At 41.7% G+C, this 17,124-nt stretch overlaps 1 protein-coding gene across 3 annotated transcripts; it reads left to right on the forward strand.

Annotated features, from left to right (window-relative positions):
* Positions 1-153: 153 nt before the first annotated feature.
* Positions 154-9,777, forward strand: LOC100696120 (WW domain-containing adapter protein with coiled-coil). Of its 3 annotated transcripts, XM_005458093.4 has the most exons (14): positions 169-254; positions 357-509; positions 939-972; positions 1,285-1,474; positions 1,881-1,972; positions 4,227-4,336; positions 4,555-4,652; positions 4,777-5,055; positions 5,884-6,000; positions 6,369-6,517; positions 6,664-6,755; positions 7,192-7,372; positions 8,130-8,257; positions 8,343-9,777. In XM_005458093.4, exons 2-14 carry the CDS (start codon positions 469-471, stop codon positions 8,410-8,412), a joined length of 1,581 nt encoding a protein of 526 aa, XP_005458150.1. In that variant the 5' UTR covers positions 169-254; positions 357-468; the 3' UTR covers positions 8,413-9,777. The 3 variants fall into 3 exon arrangements, with proteins under 3 accessions (XP_005458152.1, XP_025756404.1, XP_005458150.1); XM_005458095.4 differs by having other exon boundaries at positions 154-509; positions 7,195-7,372; XM_025900619.1 differs by lacking the exon at positions 5,884-6,000 and having other exon boundaries at positions 154-509.
* Positions 9,778-17,124: the final 7,347 nt, after the last annotated feature.

A 17,124-nucleotide genomic window follows, 5' to 3' on the forward strand; every position in this document is an offset into this window, starting at 1 on the left:
TTTAAAACGGAATATTCTGTTTCACATAATACATGTCTTGCTTTTCGTTAATAATAATAATAATAATGATGATGATAGTGATAATAATAATAACTCTTCTAAACGCATAACTAAAGTTTTAATTTGAAAAGACAAACAGGAACTTCGTCCTCCTAGCCAAACATTACTGTCTTCACCGTTTCCTCCTCCATCTGCTGCCTTCCGCTGAACTACATCGGCCGAATTTAGCGTATACCGTAACTGCATGGCAGATGGTGCATTGAGGGTGTTTCTTTTTTGTTTTTGTTTTTCAGTAAAGACCAGCCGCTATGCAGTGCTGGTATTCGGTGCGTGACTTTTAGCTCTTTGTTTGGCAGGACAGACTGAGTGCAGACATCAGGAAGCTGAAGAAAAGAGCTGTGAGAGCAGCCAGGCAGGCAGGAGGCCACGGTTCCCCCTCACACACATACACACATCACCACGGTCTTGATGGTGATGTATGCAAGGAAACCAACAAGAGTCAGCGATGGGTAAATCAGACTCAGACCTTAGCGTTTGAAACATGTTTTTCTTACGCCGTTGATTTAATTTGTGCGTTTAAGGTTTACTTGTAGCCGTTAGCTAGCATGGTTAGCCTGCAATTAGTTAGCCGTTGATTCCGGATATGTACCTTAGCTGGTCGACTACCGTTACACTTAATAGTATTCACATCGTAAATCCTGCCTATTCTAGGTATTTGTAAGATATACTTTAAACATTACCGATTCAATGTGAACTACAGTATGAGCAAACACCAGATGATAAGATGGCAACTCAGGCTAACTTGGCTAACGCTAGCTTCTTAGCTAACTATATATGCTCCAGAAAGTCAGTTTTCAAAGTGACAAATAAAAATAAATTTAATAAAAAAAAACGTTATTGAGATCTTGCTCTAATCTTTGTTCTGTGTGTCTCCACAGGTGCAACGACAGAAGGGATCCCCAATCGTATCAGGTATGTCATGTTCAGGTTGTTAGCTGTCACCTGTCATGACGATCCATAAACGTAGGTCAGCACAGTGTGCAGGCGATCAGTATTTAAAACAGCAACTGTCACAATGGTAATTCATATGTGAACTGTCTTACTTCAGCCCTTGTCTTTCAGTTACTCTATTAAAACAAGAATTTACTAGAAATGTCAATAGAATGACAATAAACATAAAAATGCTCTCATTCAACTTAAAGGGTCTCCTGATTGAGAGGTAAGAACACCACTGTGTGAGATTGAGCATATCTCGACAATTCTGCTGTGTACTGTCCTTTTTAGACCCATAAATCTCAGCCAAAGAGCCAGGCCACCAGCCTTCACCGCTACGACAAGGTGCGCGATGGATCGTCAGATCCTGTGCCCCCTTACAAGATGCAGCGACGCTCAGACGAAAGTCCTGTCAGCAGACACGGAGAAGGCACGGGACATGGCAAGGCGAAACCCTCTCACAGCGTCAGAGGGAAAAACGGTGAGTCTGGTGGCATTGTGCATGCATGCCATTGCAAGATTAATCTCAGGCGGTTGTTATGAAGGGGACGGGTAACGGCAGATGGGCATAAAGGTCAACTCTGTCTTTGTTTCTATGCTGGTCCCTGACATAATATGTGAACTTCTTCTGTCATGTGTACTCTAACTACTGTTATTGTCGAGAAGACTCTGGTCACCCCTGCCAGTTGTCATGTTGTGGATAAAAAAGCTTCTCATAATACTGCCATCAGATTAAGACGTAAACGTAAACTGCAAGTATAAGCCTAAAATAACAAAAGGCAAGCTGATTTCTTTTCCCTGTTTGGCAGTTGTGGCTCTCCCTAAGGATTTAGTCCTTAGCAGAGCCTCGTATGCTTTCTCTCCTTTGACAAGTGGCTTTGTTGCAGGGACCAGTGGCTCTCCTCAGGAGAACTCCCACAACAACAGCTCTCACCATGGCACCGACCTGCACGGGGCTCAGAGCAAGCCCGCAGACAGGGTAAGGATCTACCCAGTGTTATCTGATGATAAAACCTTCAGCGATTCCTGTAGAGTGCAGCCACGCCACTGTGGAACATTTTATGCGGGGCGTGATAGATAGCCATCTTCCTCTCTCATGCGGAGATTTATCAAACCTAACTCAACAATGCTTGACTGTAACTTCATAATTATGTAAGAGGCTCCTTGTGTAGTAGATGGTCTGATTAGATTGTGGACTTCCTTGTTTAAACGATTTGCCATTTGTCAATGTGAATGAGAGACACATTGTTATTTCTCACTGGTTGGACTGCGCAGTGGGACCAAATGCACAATATTCAACATTGTCTGGTTTGACACTAATTTGGACCGCTCCTGCAAGCACCCACTGCTCTGTGCATTTGTAAGCTTTCCTACAGACTCTTGTCAGAGCACACATGGCTCACTTTAAGTTTGTAATATTCAAATTACATTAGAGTCTATCTTAATTCTGTTATATCAATAACTGTGGGAAACTGCAGTACTAAAAATCAAATTATATAATTTTTTAAAATGAATTGTTACTAAGATACTGTTGGTTTTACTAGTAGTATGTGGTATCTAATTACTCTTTCCACAGAGAAGGCATGAGATCATATGTTATAAGGGCTCAAGCCTCACCTACAAAAGCACAGGTTTAAAGTTATACAGATGTGGATGAGAAATGTTAGATCCTAACAGAGTCGTCAGTATATGCATCATCATTAATATTAAACATACCAGCTCGCATCCACACTCAAAAGCCCCAGTCCATTATCGAGGCTCGGAAATGAAAGATGTTTACCTCCCAAAGCAAAATGGATTTATGTTTACCAAATGTGCTGACTCAGGTATGCTCTTGCCAGTATGTACAATGAAGTAGGACTGCTACCTCCAAGCACTGGAATAAACAATTTAAATGAAGTCTTCCACTTGTTGATCTTTGCTTTTGAAGCTTCATAACCCACTTACACAAAGTGATCAATTGCCTTGCGTTACATCAGTTTAAAGAGCACTTTAATATCCTCTCAAGTTGTTTGAAACTTGAATGCGTGCTCCTCAGGAAAAAAAAATGTGAGTGCTGGAAAACTGACACTGTTGCTTGAAGAAACTTTGACTTCAGCACTTTGAGACTGGAAAAGTGCTTAGTGGAGCAAAAGCAGGTGCGATGGCTCACGGTTTCAAGAGGAATGTCACTGCCGGGAAGTGGGTTGTGTAATAAAACTAGGCTGCGTTGTAGAAAGGTGCAATTTTTTTTAAATGTGTGTGTTGGGGGGGTGTTAGTCATCACTGAAAAGAGAACTACCCACCAGCAACTACCAGAATGCTTTGCAACCTTTTCCTGTTCATCAGACAGACTGGACTGTGGTTTGTGAGGAGGGAGCGTATGGAAAATAAGGAAGTACTTTTATACAAAGCGGAAGAATTTATTTGGGGGAGATTTGCACAAATCACATAGCATGGAGGGATTTAAAAAAAACAGTCAGAAACAGATACTGTGCTTTCAGTTTTACAGTTCTAGGGTTTTTTTGTATCAGTGAAATAGCCTTTGAAGATTAGGGTTCATGAAAACAAGGGAACATCCTAAACCTGTATGAACAGTGGGAACAGTGGGCATGAAAATGAATTCATGCTTCTGCAGTGGATCGACAAAAAGCCTACGGCATAACTCATGCAGGTAGTTGATGCCAGTGCCAATATTTATACCTGTGCGGGTTGTGTAGTTAAATTTCTATTGAGGTGCACATCTGGTTACGCCATAAGTCACGGTGTAGGGTTTCAGAAAGGTTTGTAGTTGTGATGTACCTAGATTTAACAGCGAAGTGTATGTCTGCCAGTGCTTGATCAGCAGGTTGTATGCTTTACCAAGAGAATAAAAAGGGGGCGATAGAGGATTAGACGCAATCAAAAAGTACACAAGAAGTTGAAACTGGCCAAAAATGAACTGTCAGGATTTTCTTTTCCCAACTAAGGTTAAATTTACCTGCTCTTGGGATCATCACGGTGGGAGGACCATGTAGCTAACTTGGCATGACTTCTTTGTCAGATTGGCTGTTAAGCATCAGATATTTTGACTTTGAAGTGAAGGGTCACAATAATAATAATTAAAAAAAATCTCAGAAAAATGATCATGCATACAATAATTGCATTACTTGTAAATGTTATTGGGAAAGTTTTTGTATAAACTGAGCAAAATGAACTTGGAGTGAAGGTTTTTTTTTTAACTGTTTGACTCTCTCCATTTTCCTTGTGACTAGGACCCAGCAGATGACTGGACAGAGCACATTAGCTCCTCTGGGAAGAAGTACTACTATAACTGTAGAACTGAGGTCTCCCAGTGGGAAAAGCCAAAGGACCTGCTGGAGAGGCAAGGCTCACTTTATTCAGTTCTAACTATTGAATGTTTGTTGGCTCTTTAACCTGAGACAGTGACTGAGGTTGTAGTTCTCATGCAGAGTCACACACGACAGCTTTAGAACCACAATGTTATCAGAACATCATTAGCTTAAGGCACAGACTCAAACCGCAGCCCACGTCCTTAACATCATCGCTGTTGCTTCACAAAACCTGTTTGCTTTGCTTCAGGGAACAACGGCAGAAAGACTCAGTCAAGATGGCAGCAAACAGTTTTCCCAGGGACATGGACTACAGACAAGAGGCCTTGCAGGACAAAGCCACAACAAGTACGACTTACCAATAAAATCTTGGTCATGTGTATATAGTTATGCTTCAATCACGACAAACATTCATACATCCACAGAATATAGTGTGAATTCCTTCTGTGTTCATCACTGCTCGTCTCCACAGAAATCGCATCAGTGGATCAGTCCGCAGCAGCCAATTGCGGCCATTCCTCCTCTTCCTCTTCCTCTCAGAGCCTGACCCCTGCTGCCGCCGCTATAGGCTCCACCCCTTCCAGCATGTCGTCCTCTTCTTCGTCCTCTAGCAGTCAGGCGCCTCCGTCTGCCCAGTTGCCCTCGCCGGCGCTGCTCCAGGACCCGGCGCTCCTGCATCAGCTCCTCCCGGCACTGCAAGCGACTTTGCAGATGAACAACGGCAGCATGGACGTGGCCAAGCTCAACGAGGGTGAGGATGAGGGCGCGGTTTACACTGCTTTCTGGTCTAGTGTCTTATTCAGCACAGAGGCACACAACTGGTTCTCAGAGTTAAATTATGGGTTGTTGGCAACTTCATAGTTGTTTAGCTTAGAAAAAAAAGGGGGGGGCGGTCCTGTTTAGAAAGCGTGCTTTTACACAGCTAGGTATTCCTGCGTACACAGCAAAATATGTCATCTTTCAAAACAACAACATCTTGTTTGTTTTTGCTTTTTGTAACCCCCACCCCCAAGAAGCACATGTGCTCCGGCATAAAAAGGAACATGCTGGAAGTCATACCTGCCTTGAGGTATGACTTCCAGAAAGAGTCAGGATGAGTGCTCGGGCTAAGTTTATGAGAACCAGCAGAATTTGAAGATGCATGGCAAAACAAGCTAGCAGTTTGGCTACATTTAGGCTTCGTTCATGTTAGCTTCCTTCTGTCTGTTGATATGAACGTAGTTGGTGCACTGTGGTTATAAAGAAGCTTGTTGGACAGGTAAGAGCTGGATTTTTACCCTCTAAGATTTTGCGTCAGACAGCAAAGAGGCCACAGTTCCATCATAAACACGCCTATGATGAGGGTGTTATCGACCCTTCTGGTGATAGAAAAAAAAATTAGAATCTGTTTGATTGTCTTTTTTGTTTTTTTTACAAGTGTTGCCCTCACACTGTTGCACTAACTCGATTCTTATTTCAACTGAGTTTTCTGACTTCTAATGTTTATGCACTCACGTATTGTGTGTTCTTGCTCACTCACCTGTGTGTGTGTGTGTGTGTGTGTGTGTGTGTGTGTACATTTCCTCTTTCCTCCCTCCAGTATTGGCAGCTGCTGTCACCCAAGCTTCCTTGCAGTCTGTGCTTCATAAGCTCCTCACTGCTGGACCTGCTTTCAACGTCACTGCTCTGCTCTCAGCTGCTCAGCACTCCAACCAAGGTACGCCCTCTTTGCTGTTTTTCACCATCTGCTGTCACATACTAATTTTCACCTTCTTTGGAAGGTTTCTGCTCTCCGTGTCCTTGTTTTACTGTGTGTATAACTTTAGGGTTTTTTAGATTGACTACAGCTATGTGGGGGGAAAAAAAGCACAAGACATGGTCCCATGTTCTGGGATAAAGGGTGTTTTATATGCTGCTGTATTCCCTCCTCAAGCCTTTTTACCTTTTTAACTGTTTGCTGTTAGTCCTAAAAAAACTGGTCTAATATCAGTGCTCATTTTCCTCCCTGACACTCAGTACAATGATAGGTGCAACCTGACAAATCCCCCATTCTTCCACACCGATCTTATGTTTTCCTGTTTTCAGCCCAGCACTCGAGTCAGTCGCCGGTCTCCCTGACATCCGACACATCGTCGCCGCGGCCGTACGTCTCACCACGGAACGGCACGCCACAGAGCAACCAGAAGTCTCATTTGGGTGTGCATCCTGGCAGCGTCACATCCTCGCAAACCAGGGTGAGCCTTTGAAGCTGAAGTAACAGAGCAGAGACGCTGTGTTTATGACTGCCCTCCTCTGGACCATCTTCTCTGTGTGGGTTTTTGTATCCGTGTCTTGTTTTATTCATGTTTCTCCTCATCGTCATCTGTTTTTCCCTCTTCAGGGCAGCATGTCTTCGGGGAAGCCAGGCTCAGCTTCCTTGTCTCAGACAGCAGAAAAGCGTCCAGAAGACCCCAGAACTCTGCAGCAGAGAAGGTAGCTTTCAGGAAGGAATTATTTAAAATCACTTCATCACAGCATAGATTGGTGGAGGCAAAGCAGATGAGTAGTTGTGGGGGGTTCAAGAGCTACAAGGACAACTGGCCTGAATTGCAAAAACATGCTTTACAGAATACAGCAACATGTGTTCCAGACAGTGTTTATGGGAACGGTTTACTTTTGAGAAAGGGTTTGCAGCAAGGCCTGTGTGTTATTTTAGAGTAGTCATTTTGGGGACACTCAGCTCCCAATGATGCAGTTCCCCGAACAACCGGAAATGTTGGTGAGGTTTATTATTCATCCATATTTCCCCATTCATAGGTTAGACGGTGAGATTATAGACTGAATCTGTGTAACAGTAATCAGCTAGAACATCAGAACAACTGCAGCAGGATTTTATTAACACAGTCTCCACCTGCGTGTCTTCCTCCAGCAGCCAGGACATGTTGTGCACAGGATCAAACGCATCTGGTGCCTTGTTGCCTCACGCCCCGTCCAGCAGTGCGAGCCACTCAGACACCCCTGGCTCCTTCACTCCCAGCCTGGCAGCTCATTTCGATGAAAACCTCATCAGACATATCCAAGGGTGGCCTTCAGAGAACACAGAGAAACAGGTATAGTCCTCCAGAAGACAGGTTCACATTTTATAAGGAAAAACGTAGGGCTTGGAATTCCATTTTTCGATAGTGAAATTGGCTCTTGAGTGACTTTCAGTAGACTTTGTCGTGAGTGGGCCTGTACAATATATGGATATATCCTCAGTAGTTTTATTACTGCTCATTGTGCTGATGTTTGTATGGACAAACTGATACTGCAGAGAACAGTGATGATGGAGTAAAGAGCTCGTGCTGTGAAATGTTTTCACTCTCACTTCTGGTTGTGCTACTCTGTCATCTTTTCTGCTCCCTGTGTTTTATTTTATGCTGAACTCTCTCTCTCACTCTCACTCACTCACTCACTCACTCACTCACTCACTCACACACACACACACACACACACACACACACACACACACACACACACTCTGATAGTGAACCAGAAAACATGTGACACTATTAATTTTGCATATTTATTGTTCAGATTCTGATAGCTTTAAATTAGGAATAGTTAGATAACCGATCTTTAAAAAAAAAAGTAATCTGTTGTTTCTTGGAAATATTTCTGTTTATAGTCACCTTAACAAAGGTGGCTGTTGTGACGGACCTAATTGTGACTTCTATGGAAATATGCAAAGCTCGACTGTGTGATACTGCTAAATATAGACTGTGTGTGTTCAAAGATGCTGTTCTCCATCGCATCTATGATAACTCTTCCGGCGTTTTTCATTTTTTCGTTTTTTGTTGACAAAATGCACTTCTCCCTTTCCACCAGGCGGCTCGGTTGCGTGAAGACATCCACAACATGGGCAGCCTGTACATGTCTGAAATCTGCACAGAGATGAAAAATCTTCGGTCTCTGGTCAGAGTGTGTGAAATCCAGGCCACACTGAGGGAGCAGAGGTGAGGCAAATGGCTACATTTGCATAGACTCTGCTGTTAACACACATGCATTTTGATTTACATTTTCTTTTTTTTGCAACTGCAGAATCTTGTTTCTGAGGCAACAGAGCAAAGAGCTGGACAAGCTGAAGAACCAGAACTCCTACATGGTGTGAGGACCTGACCCGAGAGGAACAGGCTTGGATGGTCCAATTGAGACAATTAGAGAGGGAGGAATGGACACGGACGGCGAGCTGCTACAGTTTATTCCTCCTGCAAGAGCGACTGTTAGAAGTCAGTAACTGACAGTGAAGCTCCGTCATCCTGAACACGTCTTTTCTTTTTAATATATATATATATTATTTTTTTTTTCTCCATTGTCCACTACATAAATTGCTCAAACCGACTGTTCGCATGTCGGAACAGCTAAAAAAAAGTGGACAACGGGACCTTTTTTGGACAGCACCTTTTGGACCACGAACCTTGGATTGTGTGTGTTGTATTGGGTTAACTTGTTTTCTGGTGTGTTTTGATGTGTAGTGGTCAGGAAGAGAGTCAAAATGAACTAAGACAAACCCTGTTGTGATTGGTGTGACACTTCTGTGGGTGGGGGGGAAAGCGATCGGGTCCCCTTCCCAAACTTCTGAAACGAACTTTGTCATGCACTGCGATGTGTGGCTTCAGTGGCAGTGATGTTGTTTTTCTTTTTTTTGTTCACCAATCAGTGGGTTTGCCAACCCATTTTGTCTTAAAGCTGGTTTGTTTTACATGTCAGGAGATTCACTGAGACCTTTGGCCAGACCTAAATGACAGATGTTTTTTTTTTTGTCCCAGATGATGGGATTGTTCCACTGATACAGAGTCACTTGGAAGACATGGCTAGTTGTGTAAAAAGCACTTTGAAAGCTGTTTTGATGAAGCTTATGTTATTGGACCTAGGTTGGCCACAACAACATCTGAGGTTGTTTTCTATTGTTAGCCCTGCTGGCAGTTTTCTTCCTTCTTTTCTTTTTAAATTGTAAAATTGTCAATATTTTGTTTCTGTTCCAAGTCAAATTGGGGACATGTTCATTCCTTACACGCAGCTTAGCAGGAGGTTGCATAAAAGAATAGAAAAGTGACTGAATTTACAGTCCCTTAAAGCTAAATTATTATTGTGCCGGAGTTATTACATCCTTGTAGTTGTAACGGAAAAGCTCGACGGAAGGAATTTTTTTTTTTTCTGTAAGAAACTCATGTTTTGGTTTTGTTTTGTTGCTGCAGCCCTTTTATCGACTGACTCTAGACAGGTGTGGCTAATTTTTGTGAAGGGTTCATTCGCAATGAGAGGGCATACTTTTATATGGCCATCAGATTAAAACTGCAGTCTTACACTCCAACAGTTTAAAAAAAAGTTCCTTTGTTTCCTGGTTGTTTTTTTTCTGTGACAGAATAGTTCCCATAAGATCGGATGTGCACAATTTTGGGGGATTCGGGGTGGGGTCAGGGTTTTTGGGGGGCTTTGTATTCCATAAAATATGTGAATAAAATATTATGCCACACCCTTTGCTTGACTTTCACTGACATCTCAAGCATGCCAACAGAATATCTTCAGTATCACTTTGTAAGCAGTTAACAGACGATTGCCTGTTTGAGTACAGCTGCTGACCACCAGATGGTGACAGTGAGCAATGTTACCGTACTTTTAAACCTAATTCTGCCCATGTGATCATTTCTTGCTGGAGCAAAGGATTTGGAAAATTTGAAATACTTGGCCTGTGTTACGTTTCTCTTCCTATAACGGGGCCATATATCCATAGTACCCACCCAGATAACCTGCTGATCAGCCACACTTTGCTTTCCCCTGCCAGGGGTGTTTCCACAAATGGCAATTAAATTATGTTAACATTTGTATATTATAATTTAAAATAAAAAATCTGACCTCAAAAATATTCATAAACCCTCTATTTACATTAAAGGCATAAAACTCTACAAATCCCAAATGACACCTAAAAACCCAGAACAGCGTCCCCCCCACCCCCCACCCAACTTGCTGCCTTTAAGGTTAAGTAGTAACCTTTAAGAGCTTTCTCTGTCTGAAGCTGGATTTTTGCTTCAAGAATTGCAACATTTTCCTTCCATCGAGATCTTTGCTTGTGTTGTGTTCCCCATGCACACAGCTACCACATGCTCAGAAAACTAAAACCTAAAGAGTGTTTTCATGCTTTCACCAAGTATCTCAAGCACTCTATATAGAGTATTGGGCCATCCAGTCTCTTCATCTTTGAATTTCATTCCCACTTCCAGAGGTGTCCAACTAGCCATGCAGTCTGCCTTTACAAACATTGGTAAGAAATGGGTCTTTTCAAAGAGCTCTGGTAATTAATTACAACAAATCAACTGGTGAGATGTCTTCCCTCTTAGATAATCTATGATCAGCTGTAAGTGGTGTCACTGCAAAGTGGAAGAGTTTAGGAACTATAGAAACTCAGCCACAAAGAGACAGACCATGTAAAACTTCAGAGCGAGGTCACATGCTACACTCTGCTGACTCGATAACTGCAAAGCTACAACAGCTTTTGTCCATATAGTATAGTTCATATAATTCCCCGAAGGAAAAAAAAATCATATTTATTTTCATTTAGAGACTGAAGCATTCACAGCAGCTATACGAGTGCAGATAAGTCCAGATTATTCCTTTAATTATGTCTGCATCCAAATCTGATCATGCTGATGAGCTTTACTGTTCAGATGTAGGAACACATTCTTATAGTTTCGCAGTGGTCAGCAGTGGCCCCTTTGAGGTTTCCTATCTTTTTTATACACTCCTGGTCTGCTCATTGTGCATTCAGGATTTCCACTCGATTTCATTTATTACCATTTAGTCAGTACAAAGCTCGGCCTGCACCCGAGCCTTTTTCTAGCTGATACATCAGCAGCTAAATGTGCAGAGATCACCAAATTTATCTACTGCACGGGTTCCATTTGTTCTCATATACTACATGCTGCTGCCAGGGCACAGAGGGCATTGCTCTCATTACCAGTGATGCAACATCTTTTTTTTCCTGTTCCACTTAATCACAAGCTTATTAAACATGATTAAATAAACATGATCCATCATCCATCCATCCATCCGTCCGTCCATCCATCCATCCATCATCCATCCATCTGTCCGTCCATCCGTCCGTCCGTCCGTCCGTCCGTCCGTCCGTCCGTCCGTCCATCCATCCATCCATCTGTCCATCCATCCATCATCCATCCATCTGTCCATCCATCCATCCATCCATCTCCTTCAACTCTTCCAGAAGAACAAGATTGCAGTGTGTCTTGGTTGAAATAAATCCTGAACTGTGTGCCGTTTCACTGAATTAGTAGTGAAGCCTGTGGCATCTAAACCACTGACATCAAGTTACTATCATGGTTATTATAATGATATATCCCTGCCCTCTTTTCCCCTCATCACTGTTTGGTTCTTGTGTTCCTTTGTCAGTTATATGACCTCACCTCTCATAGATTATTTAAGGATCACACTCCTGATTTTCATCTCCTCCTGGGACAGTTTCTATGTTGAGAAAGGAAGTCACCCTTCCTTTCTCATCTTTGTTCAGTATCTTAATTTGTTTTAAGTTGGAAGCTTAATGACTAATCTGGGTTTTGTTTGCTGTGCTGAGTAAACAGTGTGTGGACATAACGCCCCAACATGAACACATCTCATTTAAAGTAAAATTAAACCCGCGGTGATGCCTTGATGGCTGCATTTTTTTATGGATCCTGCCCAAATGCCCATGATGGCAAACCTTTACCTCTGAACCTCCTGGTATGATACTGGTATTAGTTCTATTGTCATGCTGGAAAAATCTTCCTTCTACTTTTCTATTTTTTCCAGGAAAAACAGACAGACATGGTAAGCTAACATCAGTCTGTGTGACTGGTTCACCCATCTCTCTGTCACCCACATAAACAAAGAGGCTTATTTTTACCCTCTGGCACCCCACTTTTTTGTTTCTTTGCCTCTCTGCTTTGTGCCATCTAGGTCACTTTACCGTATATCATGATGGGAAACAGAAGTAAGCAAAGAAACATACCTGTTGATTACATACCTGTTGATTACATATATCTTAATAAATTTACTATGAGAGCCTGTTCAAATGTCCTGCAGGAAAAAGCAGTTGTTGACCCACATGGCCAACTGCCATACTTCACTAGAATATACAAAACAAGTCCGGTTTAGTAATTTATCAAAAAACATGTGTTTGCATCATACAACATGAAATCGATCAGGGATCTGAATGACAAAGATTAATGGGATCATAAATCGCAATTCATTAATGATCCGCAACACCTCGTGTTACCTAATGCAAAACTATGATAGTTAAAACTGGCTACGTTTGCAAGAACTGGTGAACAAGGAAGAAAAGACGTTTGGCTCGTTGGGTGTCTGAAGCATCGGCCTTGGTGGGTTCTCTGAAAATGCCGTCGAAAAAACAACTTCCTTCTGTATCTTAAAGAATTTTTGTCTCATTTCACAACCCAGAGAAATGAAACCATAGTGGAAGTGGCTTAAACATGCATTTTACCTGTAGGCCACCAGATGGCGATAGCTGTTGGTGCAAAAAGACTTCCGGTCCTAGAAAAGTCTATGGGAAAACGGCTTTCTGTCTTGACCTCTGTAAACACTTTTCTAGTGAGTTAATGGACTCAGTCACTCATTCTGGCTCATATTGAATAAAAAAAACTGAGTCACTTGGTGATTATGTTTCAAAAAGCTGCTCATTGGCTAACGACTTGTCAATCATTAGTCGTTAGACAATAAACAAGTGCTTTTTAAAAAAAATCCAAGATACATTTGGGTGAATGCTCATCTCGAGGCTTCAAAGCGATGCTCCAGGATGCTGGAATAACTCACTGGATTGAGGCAACCATAGATCGTAAGGCTGTCGCAAAGGCCTGGGTTTGAATCGGGTGTCCCACAACTTTGGATGACATCACAGCAGCCACAGCAATGTTTTATGCGGTCTATGTTATGTTGTTGTTAGGATGAATTATTATAAATAATCTCAGAAATCATTTGTAGATTAAAAAGATTCCCTTTAAAGCAAACATGAACTTTTCTAAATGACCTACAACATTTGTCAGGGTTTCTCTAGTTCTGCCTCTATAAAGGAACCTCTATGCTTTGATCTTCTTCTGCTGGCTCTTCAACTGAGTATCCTCCTCTGATTTCAAAGTCACTTCCATTGTTTCATCTTCTTGGGTTATACTTGTCTTTGCTTTTTGTTGCTTTTTCCCCCCATTTTATTGTATTTTGTGTGTGTATAACATGCTACTGAGGCAGGAAAGCGCAGTCTCTTTTTATTTTTTCACCTTTGTTAGAACTTGTTGACTTATATTGTAATTGTATATTACAAGGATGAACTGTTTTTACACTGTCAGCAGCAATTTAAAGTTTTGCCAGCGGTACTCTTGACAGATATTGTCCTTTTTGCCCATGAGGCAGCTTAGAAACATTGCACTTTATATCACTTCTATAACCCAGGTAGGCTTGATGGGTCTCACCGCACATAACCAGTATGTCCCCACACTATGTCATTGATAGATCGAGTCACTGCTGCCTTCGATCCTTCAGTATTCACTTCATACAGTGCAGGTTAAAGGTCATCTTCATCTACTCTCACCTTCTCTGCGGTAAGTTTGTTCTCTCCGGGGTATTTTTGTAGCATCTTCTCCTCACGCGCTTCATTTCAATCAGCGGCCCATCAGTCAGGGTGTTTTTTTAAGACACTCTGCAGTCCCTGTGTCCTAGCCCCCTTTCACCAGCACCGTCTTTAGGGGACACGGGTAATTGTGCTGATTACCTGTCATACTATATTTATTGCTGTCACACGTTTATTGATGGGTCCCCCTGATCCAAGTGAGCCAGATGCGGGCTCTGTCATTAGCACTGTTTCTCTGTTTATAGCACCTTCCCTCCAATCTTCAGTTAACCCTGTTCTCTCACAACTCCAGCATTACACCCAACCCCTCCTCTTCTTATCTCACCCCCTGACATTATTCCTCATTTCGCTCGTTTTTTCCTTTTTTTTGTAGTCACCCACACCCTCTCTCCATCTGTCCTTGTCATCCTCCCCACACTTCCACTGGCCATTTACCCCCCCACACCATCATTGACTGCTTAGTGCTCCTCTCCCATCGTCACAGCCAGAGGGCTTTCACTAAAGTCACTGATCTCGCCTCAAACCGAACCTAGCATCGGGGGGTGGGGGATGTCGGCTTTGGTCGACTTTGTAAAACTTTTGATAAATGAGAGAGCAAGCCAGGGCCTTGTAAAGCCGACATTATTTAGAATGTCATTGAGGCATGTGAGTTGAGACTGGGACATGCAACATTAGGGAGGCGGCTAAATGTGCCTTGAGCATCTTGGTGAACACTGCATGTTTGACTGTCATTTCTACATTATAATGGAAACCGTCGTGGATTGATGGGCGCAAGGTGGGGGCTGGAAGTCCTTTTGTCAAACAGTGCCATTGTGAGCAATAAATTAAATCTTGTGATTTAATATTATAGGCCCTCTGGGAGCATGCAATCCACATTAGCTATGATATATAACTGAGGCAACTGCTACAAATCTCATGATTTTTTTCTGGCATAGCATCAGCCCTCATGGTCTTGTTTGTATATAGTGAAGGATAGTGCCATTGATAAAGCCCAGAAGACATTTTTTACTTAGTCAGCTTAATGTGATCAATAGTTTACTTAAAGTGCACATTCTGGCAAAGATGAAAAAAAATAGACATTTTTCAAGATTTTTGAGAGTGATGATGAATAACTGAAATGGTTGGGGCTCGGTTGGAATACTGAGGATTCGATAGTCTTTGTGGTTATTACCTAATGTGGCAATCAAGTCTGTGATTCTACACCCACACAGTCATAGCTGGTTTATTTCATTATTTCTTCAGGTAGCAAGAAATCAAATAGCACTCTGCAGATGTCTGGCATTTAATTTCTTACTCAACTGATAGACCGTTAACAAGCAACTCCTTTGGTAACTGACCATTACAACAGTTTGACTAATTTACTAAAGCAATAGTTTCTGGTTTCTTTATTTTTCCGTCAGTAGTAACAGACTGGAAATCTCTGGGATTTCTAACTTCTGAATAGGATATAAAAATTATGCCCAAGTTGGGCTGAGTCATGTTCAGCATGCTAAGAGAGATATTACAGGTTTCCTTCTTCCCAGGAATGTTTTCCTTTCCTTTGGGATGCTGAGGTACCCCCAGGCCTTACAAGAAAATATAATTTGTCTAGTGATATCTGCGTCTACCTCAGGGTCACCTCCTCCTGGTCATGCCTGGATAACCTTGAAGGAGAGGGGCATCCTAATCATGCCTGAACCACCTCAGGTACCTTCTTTCAAAATCTAGAACTCTAATAATAACAATAATAAAAATAATAACAAACTAGAAAAAAAGCATTTTCTAGCAAAAAAGTGGAAATGTGAATGCTGAAAGCTAAAATGGTTTTCCTGCAACGTCTTTGGCCTAGAAAAGCCTGAAATACATGACACTTAATTAGTTAGTCAGCTCGTTTAGATTATAATATAAAATGATTAAATATAGATTAAAATATAAAAACTGTTTAAGCAAGGATGCAACTCATTTTACATCATAGTCCGCATATATACTGTATATTCACCAAACATTCACTGGTCTTAAGTGAAGACATTGTATTCTTGGTCGGTGGACACTGACTCCTTGGTGGACTCCTGGTCGAGGGCCAAAGCCTTCAGTTTTCTCAGCACGGCCTCAACTTCCTCAGACACTGAGCAGGACTTTTCATGGTTTTTGTAACAGGAAATAGGAAAGTTTCTTCAAAGTTTTTGTCAAAATAAGATATTTAGAAATTCAGACTATGAGCTCTGGCAGTCATGTGTAATCGTGAACAAAGGGCAGTGAAATAACTGAGGGTTCCTCCCTGTAGTTGGCTTATCCGGTCTTTAAGTCATGACGTGACGAATTCTGCTTCCGGGCCCAAAGTAGTCTGCATTTAATAAGGCTGTTGTGTTTTTAACATGTTTTAATGCTTTGTATCTTGTTCTATTTAATCTCAACAAGCCCCTAAAAACAGTCAGTGATCACTGTCGGCTTCTCTGGTTTTTTATTACCGCTAATCATTTTAAAGCTCAGTTTTTAAACCCTTACGATGTAACTACAGCCCAGCCCATGCAGCAGTAAATTAGCGATCACGTAGCACTTCATTATATACCAGCTAGCCCAACTTCAGTAACCCTACAAATGTCACTGCTGTTTACTTTCCTGTCTTCATTTATGTTGGAAGTGATAGCAGAGCTGTATGTTTGAATTTGTTTCATAAATCTCTCAGTCAGGACATGCTATATTATATTTAGATGGAAGCTGGCAAGCTAACTCCCTGCTAACTTCTAACTCTGTTAAATATCATAAATTCTGTTTTCATGGATGCCTGGATGTTAAACTTAATTGTTACACCTGGTAGAGCAGTCACACTGATCATTTTATTACAGATGAAAGAATTTAGACAGTTTTTCAACTCTTAGTGATGCTGCAGAGATCATCTGACTGAGGGACCTGCAGCGGAGTTTGGGCCCAGACATGCCTAATGACGTCAGATTTAAAGACCGGATAGCTACAGATTTTCTGTCATGCATGATCAGTCTATGGAACCCTCAGCATGCAGACTGCATTTCTATGAGGTCATAATGTAATAGCCAAATATTCTGCAGAAATATGTTTTTACTTTAATTTAATTTAATTTAATTTAATTTTTTTTTTAGCAAAATACCTGTGTGGTAGTCACTTCAACTTTCTTACAATACCGTGGCTTTTTCTGATTACAAAAAAATTGCCAAAAAGAATATCAAGGTCAAAGATTTT

This window comes from Oreochromis niloticus, linkage group LG18 (genome assembly GCF_001858045.2).
Source record: "Oreochromis niloticus isolate F11D_XX linkage group LG18, O_niloticus_UMD_NMBU, whole genome shotgun sequence".
In the NCBI taxonomy this organism is placed as follows: domain Eukaryota; kingdom Metazoa; phylum Chordata; class Actinopteri; order Cichliformes; family Cichlidae; genus Oreochromis; species Oreochromis niloticus.